This window comes from Trachurus japonicus, chromosome 15 (assembly GCF_045865225.1).
Source record: "Trachurus japonicus isolate A0001 chromosome 15, Traja_1.0".
Taxonomy (NCBI): Eukaryota; Metazoa; Chordata; class Actinopteri; order Carangiformes; family Carangidae; genus Trachurus; species Trachurus japonicus.
Window position 1 is genome coordinate 30084935 of NC_140921.1, and position 25837 is coordinate 30110771.

Consider the following 25837-nt stretch of genomic DNA (forward strand, 5'->3'; position numbering starts at 1 on the left):
GCTCGTTCATTCATCCTGACTCGGGTCTGGTGCCTTCAAAACAGCCCAAACACTTTGAACTCAACTTACAGGTGTTAAAGGGATAGTTCACCCAAACTTGAAATTTCACTCATTATCTACTCCCCCTCATGTGGACTAAGGGCTGGGAGAAGTTTCAGAGTCCTCCGTGGCTTCTCTGAGTTACAGGGGGTCTCGGCGTAGCAGTGCATGTCCATACTGTATAACGGTTGCAAATGGATACCAACTGTCTTCGTAATAAAAAGACACACCAAAAAACATCCAAATACCTCCATGCTGCTCGTATGTAATGTCTGTCTTGTATTGAAGCCCCGAAATGCGAAATTGTCCCGAAAAAAATTAAATAAGTCTATTTTTCAAGCTTGTTTGTAGCGGAAGCTTCTCGAAGCTCCTCTTCCCGGTTCATCAAATTTGGACAAACCAGGGTCCGTCCTCTTCCCAGTTCGTCCACATTTGACGAACCAGGAAGAGGAGCTTCGAGAAGCTTCTGCAACAAAACAAGCTTGAAATATAGACTTATTTAATTTTTTTTTGGGACAATTTCACATTTCGGAGCTTCAATACAAGACGGACATTACATACGAGCAGCATGGAGGAATTTGGATGTTTTTTGGTGTGTCTTTTTGTTACGAAGACAGTTGGTATCCATTTGCAACCGTTATATGGACATGCACTGCTACGCCGAGACCCCCTGTAACTCAGAGAAGCCACGGAGGACTCTGAAACTTCTCCCAGCCCTTAGTCCACATGAGGGTAGGGATGGGTACCGTTCGCATTTGAATCAATACAGTATCGATACTCGGTACCTGGGAACCGATACCGGTACCAATCGGTACCTGTTTTCGGTACTTTTTGTGTGTGTGGTAATTAAAAAAAAAATAAAATCAAAATGTCTAAAATCTTAATATTTACCTCTTAACAACATCACAACTCCTCAGCCTTTAAGAGTATTTTATGTTTTAGGGATGGGCAATGATTTTCAAATAATGGAATAGTCATTCAATGAAAAAAAAAACTTTATGAGACTATCATCTTGTCTGAAAAAATGTCTATTTTTACTGTGGGAAAAGGAGAAACATGGAGAGACTCCTACAGCCATCAGAAAGCTCTGTGTGAAACTTTGTGAAATAAAAAAAAACAACTGAAACTGCAGAGCAAACTCTGCAACATGTGGACTTCACGTTTTGATGAGAAGAGAGTGGGAGACTTCATCCTCGTTTAGATGTTTAGATGTTTAGATGAGCTCTCATTACGTGACGAGGACTTGAATGGCGCCGCTGCGGGACTCGGGACCGGACCGCTTCGGTACGGATTGTCACAACAGTCCGTTCTTCACGTTAAATGACGGACGGCTGTTTTTCAGGTAGTGATTTTAAACGACGGGCTGGTGCTACCGCTTCTCCACGTCTCATTTCAGAGAGAGAGAGAGAGAGAGAGAGAAAGGGGAGGGGAGGCGGGCGCGAGTGTGCGGGGCTCATGCAGACTGCACTCTTGCTGACGCACGACGAAGGTGCGTTCAGGTACCGAAATGTGGTACCGATTGACTTTATGTGAATCGATACTCGGTACTTTGGTGGGAATTCGGTCGGTACCAAAAAAGTACCGAATTTCGGTACCCATCCCTACATGAGGGTGAGTAGATAATGAAATTTCAAATTTGGGTGAACTATCCCTTTAAAGCTTCATATGATTTAGCTGGAAAATAACTGAGGAACTATGTCAATGGTTCGTCCATCCCTCCGCTCACTCCTGAACACAGTATCTCAGTACTGTAGGCGTGATGCAACCTCTTCACATTCAGCATGAACTGACTAGATTTTGGTGGTTTTACAGTTAAAGTTCAGGATCTCTGTGGCCTCCTGGAGGTAACTTCTCAGATTTGGCACAAACGTTCACTTGGATGCAAAAATGAGCCGATTAGAATTTGTTGTCAAAGGTCGTGAAGGAGAAATTGCTGCTTTTCCTCTTGGCTCGTTGGCGGATGCACACCACCATGAGGCAGTTATTCTAGCCCCCCCCCCCCCCACTGCTCAGTCATTGGGGGGAGTTTGTGAGCCACACACCGAGTTATGCAAAGACGAGCAGGTCTTTGGAGATGGTCCCACGGCCACTGTGAGGCTCCGTGCGTGGCGCAGCCGGTGCCGTCAGGACACAGGGCAGCCGGCCTCCTGGTGCTTGGCGAGCAGCGAGATCCTGGAGAAGGTCTTGAAGCAGCTGGCACACTGGTACTTCTTCACCTCGGAGTGGGTCTGGAGGTGAGCGCGCAGGTTGGAGCGGTCGGCGAAGGCTCGGCTGCAGTGGAGGCAGGAGAACGGTTTCTCTCCTGCAGGGGGAACACACACGAGTCAGATTCTGACGGTAGGAAAACCTAAACAGGGACATATTGTGGAAATATCACTTTTATATTTGGGTGTTTGTTTTCATTTGTGGAAAAGGGGCAGAATATGTCTCCGTTAAGCAAAAATATCACGGTTTCATGGTATTGAGATTACAGGTCTAGAATGTTTTTGAAATGTCTGGGTTTTAAAAAAAAAAAGCTTTTCCATTGAACATAGTCTTTTATTTTTGAACAGCATAGAACATTGGTACATTTGTAAATGTATATTAAGTTAGAATAAATAATAAAAGAAATGTTTGAATTCTTCTATATAAAAATAAATAAATACAAAACAGTATGACCTTCCTTGAACCCAGTAACTGGCCCATACCTAGGCCAGTCATAATGATGGTACCTTCAGTAGGCCTATACAGTATCTGTGCTTCTGGAAAAACCTCATTGTTAACTAAAAGGTACCTTCACTGATGATAACTGATGAGAAATGGCATATTGCTACTGATGGCAGACGCACCTCTCTACACTCATATCTGAGTCTCATTCATTTGCCAAAAAAGAAACAGAACAACAATAAACAAAGTTAAAACCGAATTTGAGTGATTGTAGTATTGTTGTTTTTACTCCATCAATATTGTGATATCACTGTGGTGAATTTTTTTGTGATAGTCAAGTAGTGAAAATTGTGCCAGTTCTGCTGTGTCTCCTTATGATTCTTCACTTAGTTAGGAACTTTTTGTGGTCTTTACTATTTTGTTATCTGTCTTTTTAAATACTCTTTGTGCTTTTATTGTGTTGTTGTTGTTTTTTCTTCAATCACCCACCTCTCTGGTCAACTGTTTTTAAAGAGATACGCCAACATTTTTTTTTTCGTGTCTTGCCTCACTCCCGAGTCCATGACCAGCAGATAGACACCATCCTTTCGACTGTGCGTGCAGTAACAAGGGAGATACGGGCAGAGCTGGCGCACCGCTAATTAGCTTAGCTTAAACACTGGAAGTGTATGGGTAGTGTTAGCCTGCCTCCACCTAAAGTCGCTAATTAGCTTAGCTCAAACACTGGAAGTGTATGGGTAGTGTTAGCCTGCCTCCACCAAGTCATCAGAGAAACTCTTCAGCAACTCTAAATGGAAACCGGCGGGCCGATCTTCGTCTCAGAGCTGACAGAACTCTCCGGTAAGGCATCTTGAGCGGTCAAATGCCGCTAACGGGACGAGATCGGTCAAAACGGAGGGTTCAAGCAAAGACGCTTTATTTTGGTTCAAGCTAGCTACATTCAGGGTAGGTTAGCTTCCTATTTCAAAGTAAAAGCACAAATTCTATCGTCATGGTTTTCTGTATGTAAAGGGCAACGGGTGTTTTATTTTGTGAAAGTAACCGGAAGTGCGTTGGTCACAAAGGCTAGCTTGAGTAGCGCCGAATTCGTCCAAACAAAATTGTAAACAGCTGGTATTTAGACAAATTAACGACACACTGCTGATCTAAACGGCTACTTTCTCACCTAAACATGTTTGAAACAGTGGCATAGGCAGAATTTTAATTTTGGGTGGGCCAGTACAAAATCAGATGGGCCATCTTTTCTCAGGACAGTGCATTTCATCTAGCGCACATCACATTTATTGCACAACCTTCTTTTTTTTTTTTTGTAACTTGTTCTTGACCAACACAATATTTGATAGATACAGATGAAATGATCTTTCCTAATCCTGCCACTATGATGATAAACTGTATTTAACTGTACCTATGTAAACAATAAAACTCAGTAACCAATCACACAGGCAGCTCCATGTTGTCCCTGTGTGATGTTCAGGGACAGGTCAGGACAGTCTGAAGACAGACAGCTCTGAGGTTGAAGTCCTATAAAAATGAAATGCACCTGTGACTGTGACAAGTCTGTAGCTGCGTCTTGACCACATGTCAGCTGATCAGCTGTAGTAGAGTAAACTCCGCTCCACCACGAGGAGCGCTTTTTTTTTTTTTTTTAATTAAGCTCCGGTAGTGACCGGCTGATATGCGGGAGGATACTGTAAACCAGTGCAGATCCGCTGTATTTATCAAAACGTCACCATGCTGAAGCACCGGGTCTGTTTGAGCTGCGTTCATAAAGTTAGAGGCTACTTTCAAACTCTTCAGGCAGTGATCAGTTATTGTCTTCAGCTTTTTGACTCATTACTCACTGGTCTCAGTGTTTTAGCGACCGTGTCCGAGTCCAGTATTATACAACAGGTAACATTGTCTCTTTTCACCTCCTCTCTCCCTTGCTGGCTGCACCAATGTTTTTTTTTTTTTTTTTTAAAGTATATTTTTTGGCTTTTCATGCCTTTATTTGATAGGACAGTTGAGAGTGTGACAGGAAATGGGAGGCAGAGATGGGGGGAATGACATGCAGGATAGGGCCGTCCGACGCGGGACTCGAACCGGGGCCGCCTGCAGCGAGGACTATAGCCTCAACACATGGGGCGGGTGCTCTACCAACTGAGCTAAACTCCGCCCCAGGCTGCACCAATGTTTTAAACAGAGATCCGCTACATCTGTCGGCCTTGCAATTCACAGAACAACTCCCATTGAAAACGATCGATTAACTGCAGTTAATTTAATTTAATCAATTAAATTTTTCTTCTTATGAAACGTGGACGGGCGGGCCAGTGATTCGTGTGGGCGGCACTGGCCCGGCCAGGCCCACTCCTGCCTACGCGCCTGGTTTGAAATATCGATAAAGTGATATATAGAGTTTAGAGCTAAAATGAAATAGGCTTCTAACTGTTGATTTCAGCTCAGGTAGGAGGCAGGCTAACACTACCCATGCACTTCCAGTGTTTGAGCTAAGCTAATTTGCGGTGCACCAGCTCTGCCCGTATCTCCCTGGTTACTGCACGCACAGTCGAAAGGATGGTGTCTATCTGCTGGTCATGGACTCAGGAGTGAGGCAAGACACAGTAAAAAAAAATGTTGGCGTATCCCTTTAAATGTGCTTTGACTGTACTGTCCAATGAGCTGGACACATCTTCAACATTGTGAATGTTTGTGTGTCACTGACCTGTGTGTGTGCGTATGTGTCCCTGCAGCAGCCAGGGTCTGGAGAAGGCCTTTCCGCAGAGTTTACACACACAGGGCAGTGTGTGTGTCCTGATGTGCATCTTGAGCGCTCCCAGGCTGACGTACTCCTTCTCGCAGTACTTGCAGCTGAAGTACTTCTTGCTGCTCCACTCACACTGGAGCTGCTTGTGTTTGGTCCGGCCTGAGAAGCTGAAGTACTCTTTGTGACAGTCCAAACACTCAAAGCTCTCCTGGCCGCTGCGGCCCGGGACGGCGGCCGGGAGGACGGCCGGGAAGAGGGCCAGGAGGGGGAGGGACGGGGGGAGGAGACTCGGCCTCCTCCTGTGGCCTCCTGTGACCACGCGCTGGATCTCCAAGTTCACTTTGGTGGTGCAGGACTCAGCTGGTGTGTAGGCCTCCGTGGGGCTTCTACCGAAAGCCTCCGAGGGGGGGGCTGAAAAGGGGAGAGGGGGGGTGTCTGGAGAGGATGGGGGGTGCGGTTGGGGTTCTCTGAGAGGAAGAGCACAGGAGGAGGAGAGAGACTCCTCTCTGTGCTGCAGCCGTGGGCTGGGGTCTGGATGGTGATGGTGGGGGGGGCTGTCCTCCTGGGTGCTGCAGGGGGGGGCTGTGGAACACACACATCCTTTTAGACTCTCAGAGACATGATGCATTCAGTAGGTTCAGTATTTATTAATATAATATAATATATAATACATATGTATATATAATATGATATATTGAGATATATTGGGATATTGTAAGCAGGGTATGTAAATATTTCAAAGGAGGTTAAATCGAAAGCAACTGGACTTAGTTATTTGTCTAGGAAGACGTTTCACCTCTCATCCAAGAGGCTTCATCAGTTCATGTAGCATCTGACCAGGCTGGGACTGGTCCAACTATCTGGTGTGGAGACTCACTATTTAACCTCTTGTGTGGGCGTTCACAAGGGTGATGATGTCACTGGTTCCCTTTTGTGCTCCAAGTGCCAACGATACACCAGATTGCTTTTGTGGGTGTGTGGCCACAAAAGCAATCTGGTGTATGCAGTCCAATGCAACGAGGAATGCAAAGACCTCTACATTGGAGAAACAAAACAACCACTGCATAAACGCATGGCCCAACACAGGAGAGCTAACTCCTCAGGACTGGACTCTGCTGTCCATTTACATCTCAAGGAGAAAGCCCACTCCTTTGAGGACAGCAATGTCCAAATCCTAGACAGAGAGGACAGATGGTTTGAAAGAGGAGTTAAAGAAGCCATCAATGTAAAAGTAGAGAAACCATCCCTCAACAGGGGAGGGGGCCTCAGACACCACCTATCTCCAATTTACAATGCTGCCCTTTCATCCCTTCCCAGGAGATTCAACAATCTAGCCTCAAAGAACAACAACTGTTCACAAGTGGCAAGTGACTCCAACGACTGTCGTTATAACACAATAGGGCACTAACGAAGTCGAAACCAACTTTCCATCAAAGGCAGTCATTTAAACGACTGTCGTTGGCACTTGGAGCACAAAAGGGAACCAGTGACATCATCACCCTTGTGAACGCCCACACAAGAGGTTAAATAGTGAGTCTCCACACCAGATAGTTGGACCAGTCCCAGCCTGGTCAGATGCTACATGAACTGATGAAGCCTCTTGGATGAGAGGTGAAACGTCTTCCTAGACAAATAACTAAGTCCAGTTGCTTTCGATTTAACCTCCTTTGAAATACTATGACCTGGGCAAATGAGAATATGCACCGGCTTACGGTATGTAAATATACAGCTCTGGAAAAAATTAAGAGACCACTTCAAAATGATCAGTTCCTCTGGTTTTACTATTCATAGCTATGTGTTTGGGTAAAATGAACACTTTTGTTTCATTCTATAAACTACTGCCAAAATCTCTCCCAAATTGGAAATAAAAATATTGTCATTTAGAGCATTTATTTGCAGAAAATGGCATCAGGTCAAAATAACAAAAAAGTTCCAGTGTTTTCAGACCTTGTATAATGCAAAGAAAACAAGTTCATATTAATTTTAAAACAACACAACACTACTTTTTAAACTTAGGAAGAGTTTAGAAATCAAAATTGGTGGAATAATCCCAATTTTTAATCACAGCAGTGTTTTTTTTATTTATTTATAATCTTTCTTCCTCATAATTAAATATGATTGGGTTCAGGTGATCAGCTCAGTAGAGTGAGGTGAGCTTGTGTTGGAGTTCAATAGACACTGGAATCGATGGCTGCCATACATGTAGAGAAGATGATTTATTAAGAACATTTTGGAGTGGTCGCTGTATATGGAGCTTGGTCAATGCACACTCTAGTATGTGCAAATATAGTTATTGAATATATATAGATCAAAAAATAATTCTGAATCAAATTGACTCCCATTTTACAGATGACGTAAGAGATGTTTCTGGTTTTATTTTGGGGATAGAAATACTTTCCAGAGAAAACGTTATTGTATTGTGCATTTGAAGATAGTTGAGAGAGACTGAATGCCGACATTTGTTTGCAGATTCTGGTTACACTGTTTCATCACTGATGCCAGGAACAATCTTACACAGCATGTAGAACAAAAACGACAGCTGTGTACATTCATCCCATAATCATGCTCTGTCACTGCCAGCTCAATCTTAGGTGACAGTGTCAATACAAAGGGAACAGGGTGTAATCTAAATCTAAATATGAATTTGGCTCCCACTCACTTTTACCATGAGCTTGTTCTGAATTTATTCCATCAGGTTCTCACTATGAGTGCTGGCTCCCCCATCAACACATTTCTCTGGACAAAGTTACATGTGTGTGTGTGTGTGCTCAAGTCGTCATGTAAACATCAGTCAAATCAGATTAAACTCCATCCTCACAGTCTTGATGAACACAGTCTGCCACGGTAACATAATAACTCAGGACATTTCATCCACCTCCAGGGTCAATATGAAGTAAGACCACGTAGGCCCAGTGTTAAAGACAAAGTCATTACATCATTAATCAGCTTCCTCTGAATATATTTTCACTGACTAAAACACTAGACATGGTGCCTGTTTGCAAACACACGTCTCTGGGGCGGAGTTTAGCTCAGTTGGTAGAGCACCCGCCCCATGTGTTGAGGCTATAGTCCTCGCTGCAGGCGGCCCCGGTTCGAGTCCCGCGTCGGACGGCCCTATCCTGCATGTCATTCCCCCCATCTCTGCCTCCCATTTCCTGTCACACTCTCAACTGTCCTATCGAATAAAGGCATGAAAAGCCAAAAAATATACTTAAAAAAAACAAAAAACACACGTCTCTATTAGGGACGACACGATTACAGATTTTCTTGGTGTGATTATTGTCAGAGAAATAATCACTGTATACAATTATTATGCATCAATACATTTCACGATATGAATGTGTATGAAGAATACCGCTGCCGAATCGCCGTTTATGGTGGGAACTACGACGGTATGTGATCGTCTTCCAACCTCTGACTTTAATTCTTGATGAATGAAAACATGAGTCTGTCTTGCGCCGGTCAAAGAATTTCACGGTGCGGAGGCTCATAAATGTAGTGTGAAAACACTTCGCTTTTCCAAAACTCCTCGTTGTCCCTTAATACAGGACCAGTTATTAATACAAATGACACACTAACATTTAAATTCCTACCAATTCAGTGTTACGTTAGGTAAATGGACCAGTATCTGTGCATTTTCCTTTACTTTGGCGCACATCTGTTGATATGGTTCAGACATCATCTTTTTCTGAGGGTGACGGTATTTAGGAATCTTTACGATAACCTAATTGTGGCGTTTAATACCGCGATTAATTGTGAAAACAAGTCATTGTGACATCCCTAGTCTCTATTTAAAAAGGCTCAGGCCTGTAATGCTAACTCTTTACACACGCACACAGTTGATGACGTCAGCGTATAGTCTAAAGATGATTTCAGTCTTATTTCCAGCTCTTTTTTCTTGGTGCATCAATGAGTGAGAAGGGGAGGGAAGGGGGGGGGGGGCTCAAGCTTGCTTTAAAGGTTGTATTGGAACAAATACAAAGGTTGAAGGAGGGATTTGTTGGTAGGAGCCTGGAAGGCCTCTACATAGGCTCTTGAGGCTGCTTAATGGGGCCCTCCTGGTCTCTTGAGGACCCGAGGGGACAATACTATAACTCTTTCAGGATGGATTTTGCACCTGCTAAACACAAAACTACATTTTTTGTTTGTGGGCAGACAAATCTATCATTTTCCCTTCTTGCAGCACTACTTCTTTATCTGACTGGAGCAAAAGACAAAAACACATTCAGGGGGAAAAAAGAAAGAAGAAAAAGAAGCTTGAGCTGGTTTGACAACATGCAGCAGGATCAGGGTAGGACTGTTTTTAAGTCTTATAGTGGATGTCTCTTGTAGTACCAGACCGGTCTTGAGACCACATTTTCAAGGTCTTGGTCTTGCCTTGGAATTAACTACATTTTTCCCCGGTCTTAGTCGAGCTGGACTCTGGAAATTTTCTTAAGACCAGTCAAGACTACAGCTGCAGTGACCTTTTTTAACTGCAAATGTCTCTCTCTGCTTTGGTTTATGCCTAGTGTAATCCAATAACTTTAAGATAATTAAAACTGTTCTACAAAAGTAGGCCTATATGCTTGTGTGTAACCATCTGAAAAACTTGGCTGCACCAGTGTCAAAAGTGGGAGACTAGCAGGTTCTGCATGTGCTGTTATTCTGTTCCAACCAAATATAGAGTTTATATAAAATCTAAATTTCTTTTTAGCTGATGAATAATGTGGAATGTCAAACCTCATGATTATTATCAGTATTGGCACTGAATAGCCTACAATAATGGTCTTGAAAATGGTCTTGCATTGGTTAGATCTCTGAGACGTGACTTAACATGTCTCAGAGATCTAAGACCAGTTTGAAGTAGTAAAATGTAGGCCTACGAATGTTAAAGTTAGAGTTGAGGTGCTGATGGATTCATTAGAGAACAGTAATGTATTAGGCTAATGCCTTGTTCTTGTTGTCCAGATACAATGGGATGGGATGGGAGTAACGGCGTTAATGGCGCTACTTTTTTCAGTAACGAGTAGGCTATGGGCCTTATCAAAGAAGTTACTGTTGCACCCTTACTTGACTCAAGAAGTCCCGTCAAAAAAATAATACAACCATTAAAATGGACTTGGTTATTCCAGATAAACAAGAGGTTAGGGTTATGGTTAGAGAGTTAGGGGGGCGAGTCTAAGTAGGCTAACATTTATTAAAAAACAAACAAACATAACGTAATAGTTACTTTTCCTGGTTATTAGTTGGCCTGCTTTAGACCTATAATGTAGAAATTCAGTGAAACTCAGTCACTCCTTTTGGGGAAACTAGGTAACTAAGTAGGCTACTTTTTATTTTATAGTAACGTGCCTGACACTGGCTGTGAATCTAACATTCAGCAGTGACACAACAACTTTAGTCTATTTGAACGTTTCTACTTTGAAACAACAGTTAACAGTGACGCAGTGACTCACAGAGCTGCGGCTCCTCTCTCCTCTCCTCCGCCGGGGCCGGGGCCGGGCTCGGGGCCGGGGCCGGGCTCCTCGCTCCGTAGCTCGGCTTCCTGCCGCTCTGATGCGTCTTCACCAGGAAAGACCGCGGCATGGTGTCCTGTTGTCCTGTTGTCCTGTTGTCCCCTCTCCCCGGGACTCGGTGCTGAGGGCGGGGGCCGGGGGCCGGGGGGACGGGGCTCCGGTCTACAGCGGCCGGCCAACGGAAGCAGCTGTCGCCCGTGGGATGAGTGAGTGAGTGAGTGAGTGTGAGTTTGTGTTTGAGTGTGTGTGTGTGTGTGTGTGTGTGTGTGTGTGTGTGTGTGTGTGTGTGTGTGTGTGTGTGTGTGTGTGTGTGTGTGTGTGTGTGTGTGTGTGTGTGTGAGTGGGGGTGTTGGTGTGTGTGACCGCCTGAGGCCTCGGGGCTCGTGCGGACTGGGAGACTGTCAGGTGTATGTGAGCTGGGGGGTCGCGCGGGGGAATTTCCATACACACCAGTGTCGAACCAATTACAATGAAAGGACAAGTGCAGGGGGCGTGGCTTGTGTGTCAATCAGCACACCCCAACAAAACAGGTGTATGAATGGTGACTATAGAGGCACGGAAACACTTCACGCTGGCCCACATTGCTGGAGCTGGAGTTTCAGACACAGACACACACACACACACACACACACACACACACACACACACACACACACACACACACACACACAGTTTTTGTCTTTATAATCTATGAAAACGCTTTAGTGCTGGGAGCAGCAGAGCAGCTGATGAGCCTGGTCAGTCTCACCCCAACACATCACAGACTAAGACACAGCTCAGTGGTTAGATCACATGAGTTGAATGTCTAGGAGACAGACACACACCAGGCTTGTTTTTTCAATGACACAAAAAGCAGTTTAGTGTATTCAGATGATCATCTGTGGGTGGCCTCTGAAACCTCTGTGATTTAGTGCAAAGCCTCTGCATGCCAACACCTCCTTCATGTTATGATGATACATAAATCAAAAGAACATTTTCACTGATTCCAGACACTATGTAATGACATTTCAGTCACCTTATTTTGTAACTAACAGGCTGGAGGTTTTGTGCAGGTTGTTTAGACAGGAGGAAGCAGCTACAGTAGTTAAAATGCTTTTATTGTGTCTGGGTATAAGCCTATCACAGGAAAATACATCAAAAAAAAAAAATCCCAATAGGGAAATAAAAGGCAGAATGGTTTCTACCGCCACTGTGTCTTCCTCAGGGTGTGGTAAATCTTTGTATGTCGTTGTTGTACTGACAGGGCCATTGTATAGGGGAGAAAGGTGATGATAATTCTAGGGGCCCAGCACCCAGTAGGGCCCACAAAAAACCCAGTAGTCTAGTAATCTTTGTATGACTGAATTATTCTGCTTAGAGCCTGACTAATACTCACAGTAATGCTGCAGTAGCATCAAAACAAAGTAGGCTAAATAAAAAAATGATAATACATACGTAGTCTTAAAAAAAAGTGGAAAAGTCAGGGGCCCACTTTTGTATTCTTTCAGGGGGCCTAGAATTCCTAGCAACGGCCCTGTGTACTGACACCAGCTCCACAGTAAATGAAAGAGCAAAGTAGAAACAACTAACATCAGTTCAATCAGTCAACACACTGTTAAAGATTATTTTTTAAAAGTCATTCGGCCTATCTGGTGAGTGATTGCTTACAAAGTACCAGTGTGTACTTGGGGCCCTTTGCACCTGCAGCAGCTCCAATACTTAAAGGGATAGTTCAACATTTTGGCAAATTGGCCCATTGCCATAATCCTTATAGTCATAGCAGTAGGTTTGTTACCTTTATTTGTCCTTGCAAGCTATTTTTAGAACGGCGGAGCAGAGCCGTGAGCTGCTCAGAGCTACGCTACGGAGGCTAATGGAACTTCTCGGTTTCCCTCATCAAACTCATCAAATACACAGTTGTTTTCGAGGCAAATGACTGCTTGCCGAAAAACTGCCCTTGATGGGAACGCCCATCAGTGGTTATGCATGAATTTACCTCGAAAACAACTCAGTCTCATAACATTACGTTATTATCTCATAGTGTTGTGAATGTGCAGGTCACAACTTGTCCACCAGAGTGTTTTGGAGTTGCTGGATTGTGTATTTGATGAGTTTGATGAGGGAAACCAAGAAATCCCATTAGTCTCCGTAGCATAGCTCTGAGCAGTTGGCGACTCTACTCCACTGTTCTAAAAATAGCTTGCACCGACAATTAAAGGTAAAGAACCTACTCCTAAAACTATAGGGATTATGGCAATGGGCCAATTTGCCAAAACGCTGAACTATCCCTTTAAACTGCTGCTGAAGCAAAGATGCATCAATATGAACATAGGCTATTGTATAAGTGACAGGCTGCAGTCTCTGTGGAATGAGAACTTTTGATGTGTGTAAATTTCCCTAATTGCTGTGGAATAATTTTAATTTAAAATTATTTATTTATTTAAATTTAAATAATTTAAGTTTTCCTTCCACCACAGCTGATCCCTCCTCAGTGGTTTTAACCAGCCTCTCTGAGAGAACGTCAGTATTAGCAGAGTGCTGAATCAACCATTTAAATAGAACTTGAGCTGTAATATAAAACAGACCTTTATTCATTCCCCATTTTCATATTATAATTTATTATGTTTCGGTGCCACCTTAAATCCCACGTTGCTTCTATTTACTGTCACCACAAACTCCTTTACAAACAAATTAAGATCACAATGAAATCTCAGCACGAATCTGTGTCTATTTAAAAACATCCAAACATTAAAACATACACTACCTGTGAATCAGGTTATTTCACTACAGTTATTAATTTTAAGTCATTTGGAATTGAATTCCACTCCAATATTAAATCATCCTGACTTTTTATTGGGGTTCAAACAATGTTTAAGTCAATATGTTTGTAGGCAATATGAATGATGTGAAGTCTCCTACCAACATCCCAGTGATAATGTTTTAGAGATGAAACTGACAGCATTGTACAGCTGTGATTAGAGGTCAGGTGATAATTAATATCTCCATAGTTTATCCTAGGTCAACATGAGCATCGTGAACATACTGGTTATGCTCATGGACCCATACAAAGTTTCTCATAACTTCACAACCACATAAAATATAGGTTTTTAAATGTATTATTAACAGATGAGTCCTAAAATGATACAAAAATAAAAGTTTGTTGACATTTTGAAAAGATGGGACAAGAAACATCAGCTGTTTCTGTCAGGTTTCTTTGAGACAGTTGAATCTTCAACTTCCTTTCTGTCACTCTGATCTGTTGTAGTGACGGGACTCATCTGTGAGGCCGTGTGTCTCATATAGTATCAACTCTGGCGTGTCCTGATCACTGGGCAGAGGTGATAAATATTTATGAATCACAAGTCTGTGGATAGAGAGGAGTTTCTCCTATGAAACATTAACTGTACTACCAGTGTATAGTAGCAGAGAACTTGTACAAATACAAACTGTATTCACCAATCGTGTTGAGAACTATGGAAAAATAATTAAGTGTTCAATAATAACTCTTGTGCATACAAACAGATGTAACTTATATGTCCAGTTCACTGCTGCCTGGTGTATTTGGGTGTCGGTCTCAACATGCCGGGCAGTTGCTGCTCTCCCAGCCAGGTCGGGGCGTGGCGTTCACTTGGTACTTGGCCGGCTGCAGGACTACGCCAAACTTTCCATCTAGACTGGGCAGAGCGTGGCCCGGTGGGATGGAGAGCGTGAAGTGCTGCAGGATCCAGGACAGGAAGAGGAAGAGCTCCATCTTAGCCAAGGCCTCGCCCAGACACACCCTGATCCCCGCCCCGAACGGCAGGTAGCTGGACGAGGGGATGGACACACCCGTGCCGTCGCTGTTCAAGAAGCGACCTGCGGAGGATGAAGACGGGGATGTGAGTCAAAGGAACACGACCAGAGCTCATGTGCAGTGTTCACTACAATGACAATGACAATTTAAGGTGAAGTGAGCTGAAACAGCTTTTTATGTTTTATGTGAAGTCTGGATTATCTTGAGTAATTGAGGTTTTCTGAAAAGACTCATTGCTGTTGCTGTTACTTTACTGCAGTGTTTTTCAACCTTGGGGTCGGGACCCCACGTGGGGTTGCCTGGAATTCAAATAGGGTCGCCTGAAATGTCTAGTAAATTACTAATACAAATATTTTTTTTAAGTAATTATTATTCTTTTTAAAATTATGATTAAAAACACCACACACAATCTTAAACAACTCCTATTCTATACTTCGAATATAAATCAATTTCAAATTAAATGCAGCATATAAAAATATCTGAGCTGGCGCATCTTGACTGACGGCCACAATCACTTGACTGTATGTGATCCCGGGGTCGCCAGAAATTTGTGATGTCACAATGGAGTCACAAGCCAAAAAAGGTTGGAAACCACTGCTTTACTGTCTTGTGTGTAGCTGAAATTTAATTTCACAGGGGACATCCAACAAGCTCTAGACACGATTGAGTTTATGACTTTCTCAACATACTGATCGTCACGTAGAGTTTCAGTCTCAGGATGTTTTTCCTCCACTGAGACCTTTAATCCCTGGATAAGTGAGGTGGCTCAGGAAGATGATGAGGTCATGTCCCTTAATAACAATATGAGTGGCCAGAGAGGGCTTCCTCTTTTATATTGTCATCGTTAATGAGGTTCTTTAACGACGTCAGGTTAAAAGAATATGAAGCAGTCTGTATTTATTTGCCAGAGGCCAGAACGGCTCAATGAGCTCCTCTAATATAATGAAGCTTCCTCTCACCGGGGTCAAAGAGCTCGGGGTTTTTCCATTCCTTCTCATCGTGGTGCAGAGACCACAGGTTGATGATGACTCGAGTCCCCTTCCTCACGCTGAAGTCCCCGATGCTACAGAGCAGCACAGAGACACAGGAGGAGTCGTCAGTTTAAAGGGATAGTTCACCCAAAATTCAAATTTCACTCATTATCTACTCACCCTCATGTCGACTAAGAGCTGTGAGAATTTTCCGAATCCTCTGTCCCTTCTCTGAGTTACGGGGGGGTCCGTGCAGCAGTATTTGTCCATTTAATGGTTGGTTACAAATGGATACCAACTTTCTTAGTCCAGAAAGACACACCAAAAAACATCCAAATACCTCCATAGTGCTCGTCTGTAATGTCCCTCTGGTATTGAAGCCCCGAAATGAGAATTTGTTCCGCCACAGGAAGAGCAGTGAACCGAGACACTGGGAGCTTCCGCTACAAACAAGCTTAAAACATAGACTTAGATTTTTTTCGGAACAATTTCTCATGTCGGGGCTTCAATACAAGAGGGACATTACATACGAGCAGTATGGAGGTATTTGGATGTTTTTTGGTGTGTCTTTTTGGATGAAGAAAGTTGGTATCCATTGACAACCATTATATGGACAAATACTGCTGCGTGGACCCCCCCATAACTCAGAGAAGGAACGGAGGACTCTGAAAATTCTCACAGCTCTAAAACTATCCCTTTAAAGGGATAGTTCACCCTAGAATGATATTTCGCTCATTATCTACTCACCCTCATGTTGACTAAGGGCTGGAAGAAGTTTCAGAGTCCACCGTCCCTTCTCTGAGTTACAGGGGGTCTTGGCGTAGCAGTGCATTTCAATGCAACGGTTGCAAAGGGACACCAGAGCTCTTCGTAAAAAAACACACACAAAAAAACATCCAAATACCTCCATGATGCTCGTATGTAATGTCCGTCTTGTGCTGAAGCCCCAAATTGCGTAATTGTCCCGGAAAAAATTAAATAAGTCTATATTTTAAGCTTGTTTGTAGCGGAAGCTTCTCGAAGCTCCTCTTCCTGGTCCGTCCAAATCTCGCGTGATTTGCGCCGGCGTCAGTGCGGTTACTGCGAATCACGCGAGATTTGGACGGACCAGGAAGAGGAGCTGCGAGAAGCTTCCGCTACAAACAAGCTTAAAATATAGACTTATTTAATTTTTTTCGGGACAATTACGCAATTTGGGGCTTCAGCACAAGACGGACATTACATACGAGCATCATGGAGGTATTTGGATGTTTTTTTGTGTGTGTTTTTTTACGAAGAGCTCTGGTGTCCCTTTGCAACCGTTATATGGACATGCACTGCTACGCCAAGACCCCCTGTAACTCAGAGAAGGGACGGTGGACTCTGAAACTTCTTCCAGCCCTTAGTCAACATGAGGGTGAGTAGATAATGAGCGAAATATCATTCTAGGGTGAACTATCCCTTTAACGTATGGACATGAACTTGGACGAGCGCTGTGGAGGGGAGCCGAGCCTACCTGGTGTCACTGAGGGCCACATGCGGGATGAGCAGAGGGGCCACGGGGCGGATCCGTAACACCTCCCTGATGGTGGCCTCCAGGTAGGGCAGGCTTCCCCTGTCACTCAGCTGGGGGGACCGGCCTGCCCCCACCTTACTGTCCAGCTCCTCCTGGATACGCCTCTGCACCTGAGGAGGATATATCGTATATTCCAAAATAATGTTGTTTTTCAGCCTGTTATTAGACAGCGGGCAGTGAGTGTGGGGGGAGAGAGTGGGGTTACACGTAGCAAAGGTTCATGTTTGCACTTGACTCGACAGCTATGAGGTCGCCCTCCATGAATTTCACAGGTCGTAAACACAGACTTTTCTCTCCCAAGCCGTTGTGCAGCAGCTTATTTCCTGACAACAGTATAACCGCTACAGACACGTTGTGATAACAACTGCTGAGGGTGCGGCATCTGTGACATCATCACCAGGCTTCTGCAGAGAGGAGGAGGGGGCAGATTTCTTTCAGAAATCATAAATAATTTCCTCTTATCATCATTTGACATGTGTATTTTGTTTGTTGCATACTATTGTTGTTGATATTTTTATTGTGTAAGGTTTATTTTTGCTGGAGACTCTTGGCCAGGTCATGTTTGTAAATTACAATTTGTTATGCACTTGCACATTCCACTGCAATCCTGCATTTTTTTTTTTTTTTTTTAAATTATTACCATGGGCTATTTATTGTTTTTTATTTATTCTATTCTCAATGCACTAATTTTTACTATTTTATGTCTCGCTGTTGAATGATGTTGTTTATTGTGCAGCTGAGAAACTGAATTTCCTTTGGGATAAATAAAGTAGGCTATCTATCTATCTATCTATCTATCTATCTATCTATCTATCTATCTATCTATCTATCTATCTATCTATCTATCTATCTATCTATCTATCTATCTATCTATCTATCTATCTCAAGCATTTTACCTGGATAAATAAAGGTTCAATTAAAATAAAATAAAACAAATTTAAATCTAAAATTTTAAATCTCTTGAATTACTCACAAAACTGTAAGCAAGACTCACAGAGGGAGAAGAAGCCTGAACTACTGGGCTCCATCTCTCCATGGACCATAAAGTTGGAACAGATGACTTTGGGCTAGCATCACAATAAAACATAGGGAAGGTGCATCCTCCAAGATAAACTAGTGCCAGCTACACTACCACTACATAGTCTGTTACATAGTGGGGTCACAGCGACATCGAGTGGACACCAGAGGAACTGCAGCTTCAGGGTCTTCAGTTCTTGGCTAATACAAAGACGGCCAGTTTGGTTTGGCTGTTTTGTTATTTTTTCTTTGTGTTGTGTTCTTTCCCTAGGACTGAGATGACCTCTTGTCCTATTTCAATGACCTGTATTTCCTGAACATAATTGGAGTTTGGCATCACTGTCTTGAATGTACTGTAGATTTGACTTGAGGTCCATCACCTGTGTCAAAATGTGACACTCCCAGTCCAGCCTATAGAAGGCTTGTTTGAACATCATGTCTCCATTTGTAACCCTGATGAAGACCTGATGAAGTGGTTGAAACCGGTTGTCTATGTATTAGCCATGATAAAAAAAAGGCTTTTTGATCTACAACTCAAGCTACAAGAGCGCCTGAAGTTCTGTTTTTTTGTCGCTGATATGATTTTGAGTCTCTTCTTCCTGCATTTTCTCCTTGAGTTTTTTGCACAAAAATGATCAGTCCTTGAGCATACCACTACCTCTCTTCTCAGTTCTTCAGCTCTTAGCTTCCTTATGTTTGTGTAAAATCAATAACAGTACAAACTCAACCAATAAACTGAGCTTTAACAATAATCCTAGCCTTACTCAATAAGCCTGTGGCTGACTAGACAGCAGAAGTCTGTCACCAGGGACACCGCCAGAAATTTTGGGGCCCATGGAAAAAAATCACATTGGGCCCCACAAGTGTTCATTTAATCATTATCTGTGGCGATGTGGTGGAAATTTTGATGGAGTCTTATTCTGTTAGAGTGATTAGTGTAACCTATACCCTGGTGTGTTAAACGGTCTGTAGGAAGTGAGAATGATCAGTTGACCACAAGATAACCATGTGACTTGTTACGACAGTATTGTATATGCCTGTAGGGTAAAATCTGAGAAACATGTGTTGTATCTTGATTGATTTATTGCCTGTATCTTATCCTATGACTATAAGGTGATTGCCAGAGGAAAAGAAGTCAGTAAAAGAAGGGGCTGCAGCAGCTACTTAGTGGGCACAACCCTGAGCTACTCAGACTGACATGTTTTTTGACTCTCCGCAGGCAGGCTTAGAAATTTCCACAACAGCTACATGGCTGGACAACATCACCGTGCACCGTGCCCTGCTGCTCGCCCTGCCCTCTAGTCCAGGCAAAATAGTGTTTTCCGACAGACTAATTGTAACAGAATGTTTTTCACCATACATCATTTCTATGAGGTGTCCAGAACAACATACTAAAAGTCCTAAAAAAATCCTAGTTGAAGAAATATGTTTAATTCTCATCAATCCAAGATTGATTTACTGTATATAAAGTCTATGGTGCCAATAAGGCCAGACAACAATAAACCGCAATGGGGCTATTTTTTTCCTTTACTGCTAGCACAATGAAACTTTACACAATGAAGGTATCTATGAAATGTAACATTTTTTGTATTACAAGTTTCTTTGAAAATGGATATGAATATGCAAATGAGGCAAGGCAAGCCATAAAGCCCAAGCAGCAAAAACAGGGGCCAAATAACTAACACATTCATGTCCATTCAGTAAGTTAACCTACTCTATGCATATACACAATTTGATGTCACTTGTTGCCACACTTACCTGGGTCACTAGTTGCCACAAACAGAATTGATTGCACAGTCTTGTCTCCAGTTGCTTTCTAAATCCATTTTTTATTAGCAAACAAGCCTTACCTAACGACTTTCCCCCCAATTTGCAGAGAACATCAGAAGAAAGTCAGAATACATTAAAGTCGTTTCAACGACTGTGTGTGATGTTATGTTCAACAACATATGAGCGGGACCAAGAACTTAGTTATTTGGCCCCTGTTTTTGCTGCTTGCAGCTGCTTCTTGACCATAACTCAATTAGTGTTGAGCTCATTTGCATATTCAAATTCATTTTCCAAGAAACTTGTAATACAAAAAATTTTACTTTTCATTGTGTGAAGTTTCATTGTGGTAGGAGTAAAGGAAAAAAACAAGCCTATTTGGGTGTATTTTGGGCATATACCATTAGTATTGCTCATTTGCATATTCAAATTCATTTTAAAAGAAACTTGTAATACATTGTGATAGCAGTAAAGGAAAAAAATAGCCCCATTGGGTTGTATTGTTGTCTGGCCTTATTAGCACCCGATAGACCTATACAGTAAATCAATCTTGGATTGATGAGAATTAAACATATTTCTCCAACTAGGATTTCTGACTTTTAGTATGTTGTTCTGGACACCTCAAAGAAATGATGTATGGTGAAAAACATTCTGTTACAATTAGTTCTATGTTTGGGTCCAAAATGAGCTGGATTGCCTGGACTCACCTGTGGGTGATGGATGAGGTAGATGACGGCCCACTTGAGCACGGTGGTGGTGGTTTCCACGCCGGCTCCAAAGATGTCTCCTACAGTCATGAGGAGGTGGTCTTCGCTGAGCCCCACGGACTCGGCGCCGACCTCTGCCGTGTTGTTGTTCTCGGCGCTGCGTTTGGCTCTCAGCAGGGCGTCCAGCAGGTCCCTCTGCACGTGGTCGCTGTAATCTGCCTGGGAGGGCAAGGGGGCAAGCATGTCAGTGTACGGTACACATACACACACACACACACACACACACACTCTGATACTCTCAAGCAGCATCGGTGTATCGTGACAGTGATCATGGAGCAAACACATGTTGAGTAGAGGAATCTAATGTTGAGACAGAGGAAGACTCTACCTTGTGTTCATCGTATTTCTTCTGCAGGAGTTGGTCTCTGATTGAAACACACTGCTTTAGAAGACTCAGGTCTGCGTTGGGAAAAATCTGTGATGGATGGAAAGACAGACACTGATGAAGTTTGACTGATCCCAGCTGAAATAAGGACAGGGGACAGGGCCAGGACACATAGATAAACATATTCACATTCACACCTACAATCACCAGTTAACCTCAACGTGCCTTTGCTGTTGCAGCTCCAAAACTATGGAACGATCTGCCTCAACACATCAGACAGGCCTCTTATCTGCCGGTTTTTAAAGGGATAGTTCAACATTTTTGCAAATTGGCCCATTGCCATAAGCCCTATAGTTTTAGGAGTACGTTCGTTACCTTTAATTGTCGGTGCAAGCTATTTTTATATTCAAATATTTTTATAGAATTTTCAATTCAACAATTCAGCAATACAACAATTCAACAATTATTATGTACATATACGACCACACATCAACTGAACAACAAGACAAAAAAACAACAACAATACACATTACTACAACGGGGAGGCGGGGGGGGTTAAGCGTCAGGGTTATCGTTATCTTGTGCAGGCACAGAACATTTATCATTAAAATAATAAATAAATGGCTGCCACACATTGTAGAATTTCTGAGTACAGCCTTGAGAGGAATACCTCAATTTCTCCAGCTTCAAATGTTTGAGTGGTGCAAGCTATTTTTAGAACGGTGGAGCAGAGCGGTGAGCTGCTCAGAGCTACGCTACAAAGGCTAAATGGAATTTCTTGGTTTCCCTCATCAAACTCATCAAATACACAATCCAACAACTCCAAAACGCTCTGGTGGACAAGTTGTGACCTGCACATTCACCACGCTATGAGATAATAACACAACGTTACGAGACCGAGTTGTTTTCGAGGCAAATGCAGAGACTGCTTGCTGAAAAACTGCCCTCGATGGCAACGCGCATCAGCTGTTTTGCATGAATTTACCTCGAAAAACAACTCTGTCTCGTAACGTTCCATTATTATCTCATAGTGTGGTGAACAATTAAAGGTAACGAACCTACTCCTAAGAATGTAGGGATTTTTTATATGCCAATTTGCCTAAATGTTGAACTAGGCCTTTGACCCAAAGTAAGATGTTGACTTTGTTTGGTTGTATGGCTATTATTTTTTACCCATGTTGTATGTCTTTCAATTTATTGTATTTGTATTTTATATGTAATTGTATGCCTTATGTGAGCTGTTATGTCTTTTATTTATTATTCTGTGCAGCACTTTGGTCCACTTTGGATGTTTTAAAGTGCTCAACAAATAAAGTTGGATTGGATATCTTTAAACTGTGGGAGGAAGCCTGTACTCACTAGTTCACTATAAATCAGAGCCTGTTTTTTATGTCCACAGCAAGTAAATCTGATGGTAAAACATCATGATGTTCCTATCTGTCTCCTGTTCTGTGTCCTCTTCTGGTTGTCAGATTTAGAATAGATTTTAAGATCCATTCATTAGCTTGATTTTGTTTTGATTATTGTTCATGTCCTCATTTCTCACATGCACACCGTCTGTACTAGTGTGTTGTTGGTGTTGTCTACCTGTAACCAGGGGAAGATGTCCACCAGGCTGTCCTTTGCCACAGTATCCACGATGCCCTGGCTGTACTGCAGCATGGCCTCGAACTCGGGGTCTCCCCTGTGGTAGGAGGAGTTGAAGCAGAGCGCGCAGATCACGTTGGTGACGGCTCGAGTCAGCTCAGGAGACAGGTCCAGGGACAGTCCAGCAGCTGCTGCCTCAGACAGGACCGAGCACAGAGACTGGGCCTCTGCACAGACTGAGCAGGACAACGGGGGACAGACCATGATCACTCACTGACACTTATTCTTAATACTTGGGAGCCACAGAGAGAGGAATGAGATGGAGAAGTTTTTATGTGATGAATTATTGAAAATCATAAAAATAGAGAATATCACCAGGCTGCTCCTTTAAGTTGTGCACACCACGGTGAGATATTAGTGCAATGCACAGTCAATAAAACTGAGAAGTTCACATTTCTATCATCCCACACATCCCCAGCATGGATTGTCCACTTCGGACCAGAACAGCCAAGTTCTGCGACAGTTTCATCCCCCATGTCATAAGACTGCTGAACTCAAGCACCTTTTAATGCAAACTGCACTTTATACTTGGTATTTTCACTCTATTTATTTATTATCTATTGTTTTATTATCATCAACGACAGCACTGCTGTTGGAGAAACAAATGCAACGAAATGTTGTTCTGTGCATCACTTTGTAGCCTATGTGAATAACAATAAAGTATTTCAATTCAGTTCATTCAAGTCATTTTTTCTTTTCATTACCTGTCAGAATCAAACATGGGAAACACACTACAGTAAATATCAAAAGTATAGTAGCTTACTCATGCTGCAGAATAACACCTGCTATTGTGATGTTATATTGACTGGATTATTACAGAAACATGTATGTAGCATTTTGGATAATATTTTAGGAACTGATTGTATTTTATTCTCATTAAAACACTCATTTTCTATTGTAATAATGCTCACATGTTAACATTGATAAACATAATGACATAAGAACAGCTCTTTAATGCCTCCATCATAGTCCTGATACTTTCTACTGATTCGATGTTGACTGAGTTTACACTTGTACTGTCTCCAGGAGATAGTCACGTCCTCCTCTATAATCAAGCATTGGTAACAGCTTTCACTGTCTCTCTGCTCAGTTTTTACATGTCACCAGTTTTAACTGTCAGACATATGAAAACATGAAACAGTGTTACAGTGATGTTCCAGCTTCACAGCTCGAGTCTGTTGAGTTCTTCCTAACACACTTTCAAATTATTCCATAGATAGTTTTGGTTTGCAGATAGAAAACTGATGCTTTAAAGGGATAGTAGCATTTTTTTTTAAAGTGGGGTTGTATGATCTACAAATAGCCCCTAAGTACTTTAATTGCAGTAGAAGACTCTCCACGCTCTTCCCGTTAGCAACGCCAGCCCATAGTCCTGCCCAGAGATTTACAACATAGGCTACAGTGTTGTGAACAGACCCAAAGAAACGACCTATTTTCGCGGCCTAAAAGAGGTTTTACCTGGAAAAAAAATACACCGTTCCATTGTTCGCTATAATATAATTTTTTCCAGCCCTTCAAAGTGCAGGAAAAACGCAGTTTTTATTTGGACCCAACTGCTGATCGGCGGGCGCTAACCCTGGGCGGAGGGATACGTGAGTTGGTTAGGTCCAAATAAAAACTGTGTTTTTCCTGCACTTTGAGGGGCTGGAAAAAATTATATTATAGTGAACAATGGAACTGTGTATTTTTTTTTCAGGTAGACCTCTTTTAGGCCACGAAAATAGGTTGTTTCTTTGGGTCTGTTCACAACAATGTATGTTGTAAATCTCTGGGCAGGGCTATGGGCTGGCGTTGCTAACGGGAGGAGTGCAGAGAGTCTTCTACTGCAATTACAGTAGGGGCTATTTGTAGATCATACAACCCCACTTTAAAAAAATGCTACTATCCCTTTAACTGATCATCTGTTTTAGACTGAACCTCCACCACTCATCACTAACACTGTTTGCTGTACTCACTGATCTTCTCGAGGGAGGCAGAGCCATCTCCAAACATGCACAGAGCTCCGTGGACTATTTTCCTGTGGAACCTCCAGGTAGCACTGTAGTCTCCAAACGCTATGTCTTTCCCATCTCTGGTCAGAATGTCTGTGGTCACCTTCATCGCACAGGACAGGGATGGAAAAGGAGAAAACATCAGTGATGACTGCTGCTGAGAAGGAGAAGAAGACATTGAAGAAGAGGTATACGCACAGTTCTGGGTCTTCCTGCAAATATTTTCCCTTTCTTCAGGAGAACTTCCTTGGCGTCTTTGTACTGGTTCACAATGATGGCAGTGTGGGAGCCCATCATCAGAGAGTACGTCTGTCCGTATTTCCCCTGCAGTTCTTTGAAGAGTACATGAGGAGGGTGAGGGCTTCGCAAACTCAGCAGACTGCCAATCAGGGGTAGAGCCGGGAGGCGTGGTGGCTCCTGGGGGCCACGCATGGATGATCTGAGCCTTAACTGCACTGCTAACAAGGCCAGAGCCACAGCCAAACATGCACACAGACACAGAAGCCAATCCATGGCAGCAGCAGAGGGACTCTGACAGAGTGGTGTGGGATCAGCGGAGGCCAAGCATCACAGAGAGGAGTTGTGCGGGACGGCCCTGAGCTGCTGCAGTGACATGCTTTTATGCTGCTCCTTCAATGCCACATCCTTGACTGTGAATATGTAAGGCGGTGCCAATTTAAACAAGATAAGGCAGCACTTAATTTATTGGATCCTTGCAAAAAGCAGGAAGAAATACTGTATATTTACACTAATTTCATTGTTGTAATGAAGTACAAGTGTACAAGGCACTTATATTTTGCACACACCACCTTAGAAAATGTGCACAAGATGTGATACACCAATGCAACACCATCACCCATATTGGAAGCTGCAAATTGAGAAGTTAATATTATTTTCAATTATAAAGCAGGTCTATGTTCTACTACTGAGAAAGTATCAAATTGGGGGAACCAGAAAAAATGAACACAGATCACATCTAAAAATGAAAAAAAAAAAAAAAATCTTAAAATGAGCTGCCAGGACCATCTGTGACTTTGTGATGTCACAACGAAACAGTCACCCACCTCAGCCATCCCTCAGTCAGTAAACAGTGAGTTTC

The 25837-nt window shown here is 42.8% G+C and overlaps 2 protein-coding genes across 2 annotated transcripts; both read right to left on the reverse strand.

Annotated features, from left to right (window-relative positions):
* Positions 1-2162: 2162 nt before the first annotated feature.
* LOC146973923 (zinc finger protein SNAI3-like) lies at positions 2163-10996 on the reverse strand. The gene is made up of 3 exons (XM_085799345.1): positions 10867-10996; positions 5387-6010; positions 2163-2341 (listed from the first exon to the last, which is right to left on the reverse strand). Exons 1-3 carry the CDS (start codon positions 10994-10996, stop codon positions 2163-2165), a joined length of 933 nt encoding a protein of 310 aa, XP_085655471.1.
* Positions 10997-14433: 3437 nt separating this feature from the next.
* cyp17a1 (cytochrome P450, family 17, subfamily A, polypeptide 1) lies at positions 14434-25305 on the reverse strand. Its single transcript, XM_085800934.1, has 8 exons — positions 24937-25305; positions 24703-24841; positions 22688-22923; positions 21104-21190; positions 20716-20934; positions 17165-17334; positions 15658-15761; positions 14434-14760 (listed from the first exon to the last, which is right to left on the reverse strand). Exons 1-8 carry the CDS (start codon positions 25249-25251, stop codon positions 14480-14482), a joined length of 1551 nt encoding a protein of 516 aa, XP_085657060.1. The 5' UTR covers positions 25252-25305; the 3' UTR covers positions 14434-14479.
* Between the last annotated feature and the right edge of the window lie 532 nt (positions 25306-25837).

What these genes read in the sequence shown, in the direction of transcription:
- LOC146973923 (XM_085799345.1), bottom strand. Translation starts at nt 10,996, where the DNA reads ATGCCGCGGTCTTTCCTGGTGAAGACGCATCAGAGCGGCAGGAAGCCG. An exon ending in GAGAGAGGAGCCGCAGCTCT is followed by an intron (nt 6,011 to 10,866) that starts GTGAGTCACTGC and finishes TGTGTTCCACAG; the next exon opens with CCCCCCCCTGCAGCACCCAG. An exon ending in ACACATACGCACACACACAG is followed by an intron (nt 2,342 to 5,386) that starts GTCAGTGACACA and finishes TTCCCCCTGCAG; the next exon opens with GAGAGAAACCGTTCTCCTGC.
- cyp17a1 (XM_085800934.1), bottom strand. Translation starts at nt 25,251, where the DNA reads ATGGATTGGCTTCTGTGTCTGTGTGCATGTTTGGCTGTGGCTCTGGCC. An exon ending in GTGGCCCTCAGTGACACCAG is followed by an intron (nt 15,762 to 17,164) that starts GTAGGCTCGGCT and finishes GCTGCTCTGTAG; the next exon opens with CATCGGGGACTTCAGCGTGA. An exon ending in CCCCGAGCTCTTTGACCCCG is followed by an intron (nt 14,761 to 15,657) that starts GTGAGAGGAAGC and finishes CATCCTCCGCAG; the next exon opens with GTCGCTTCTTGAACAGCGAC.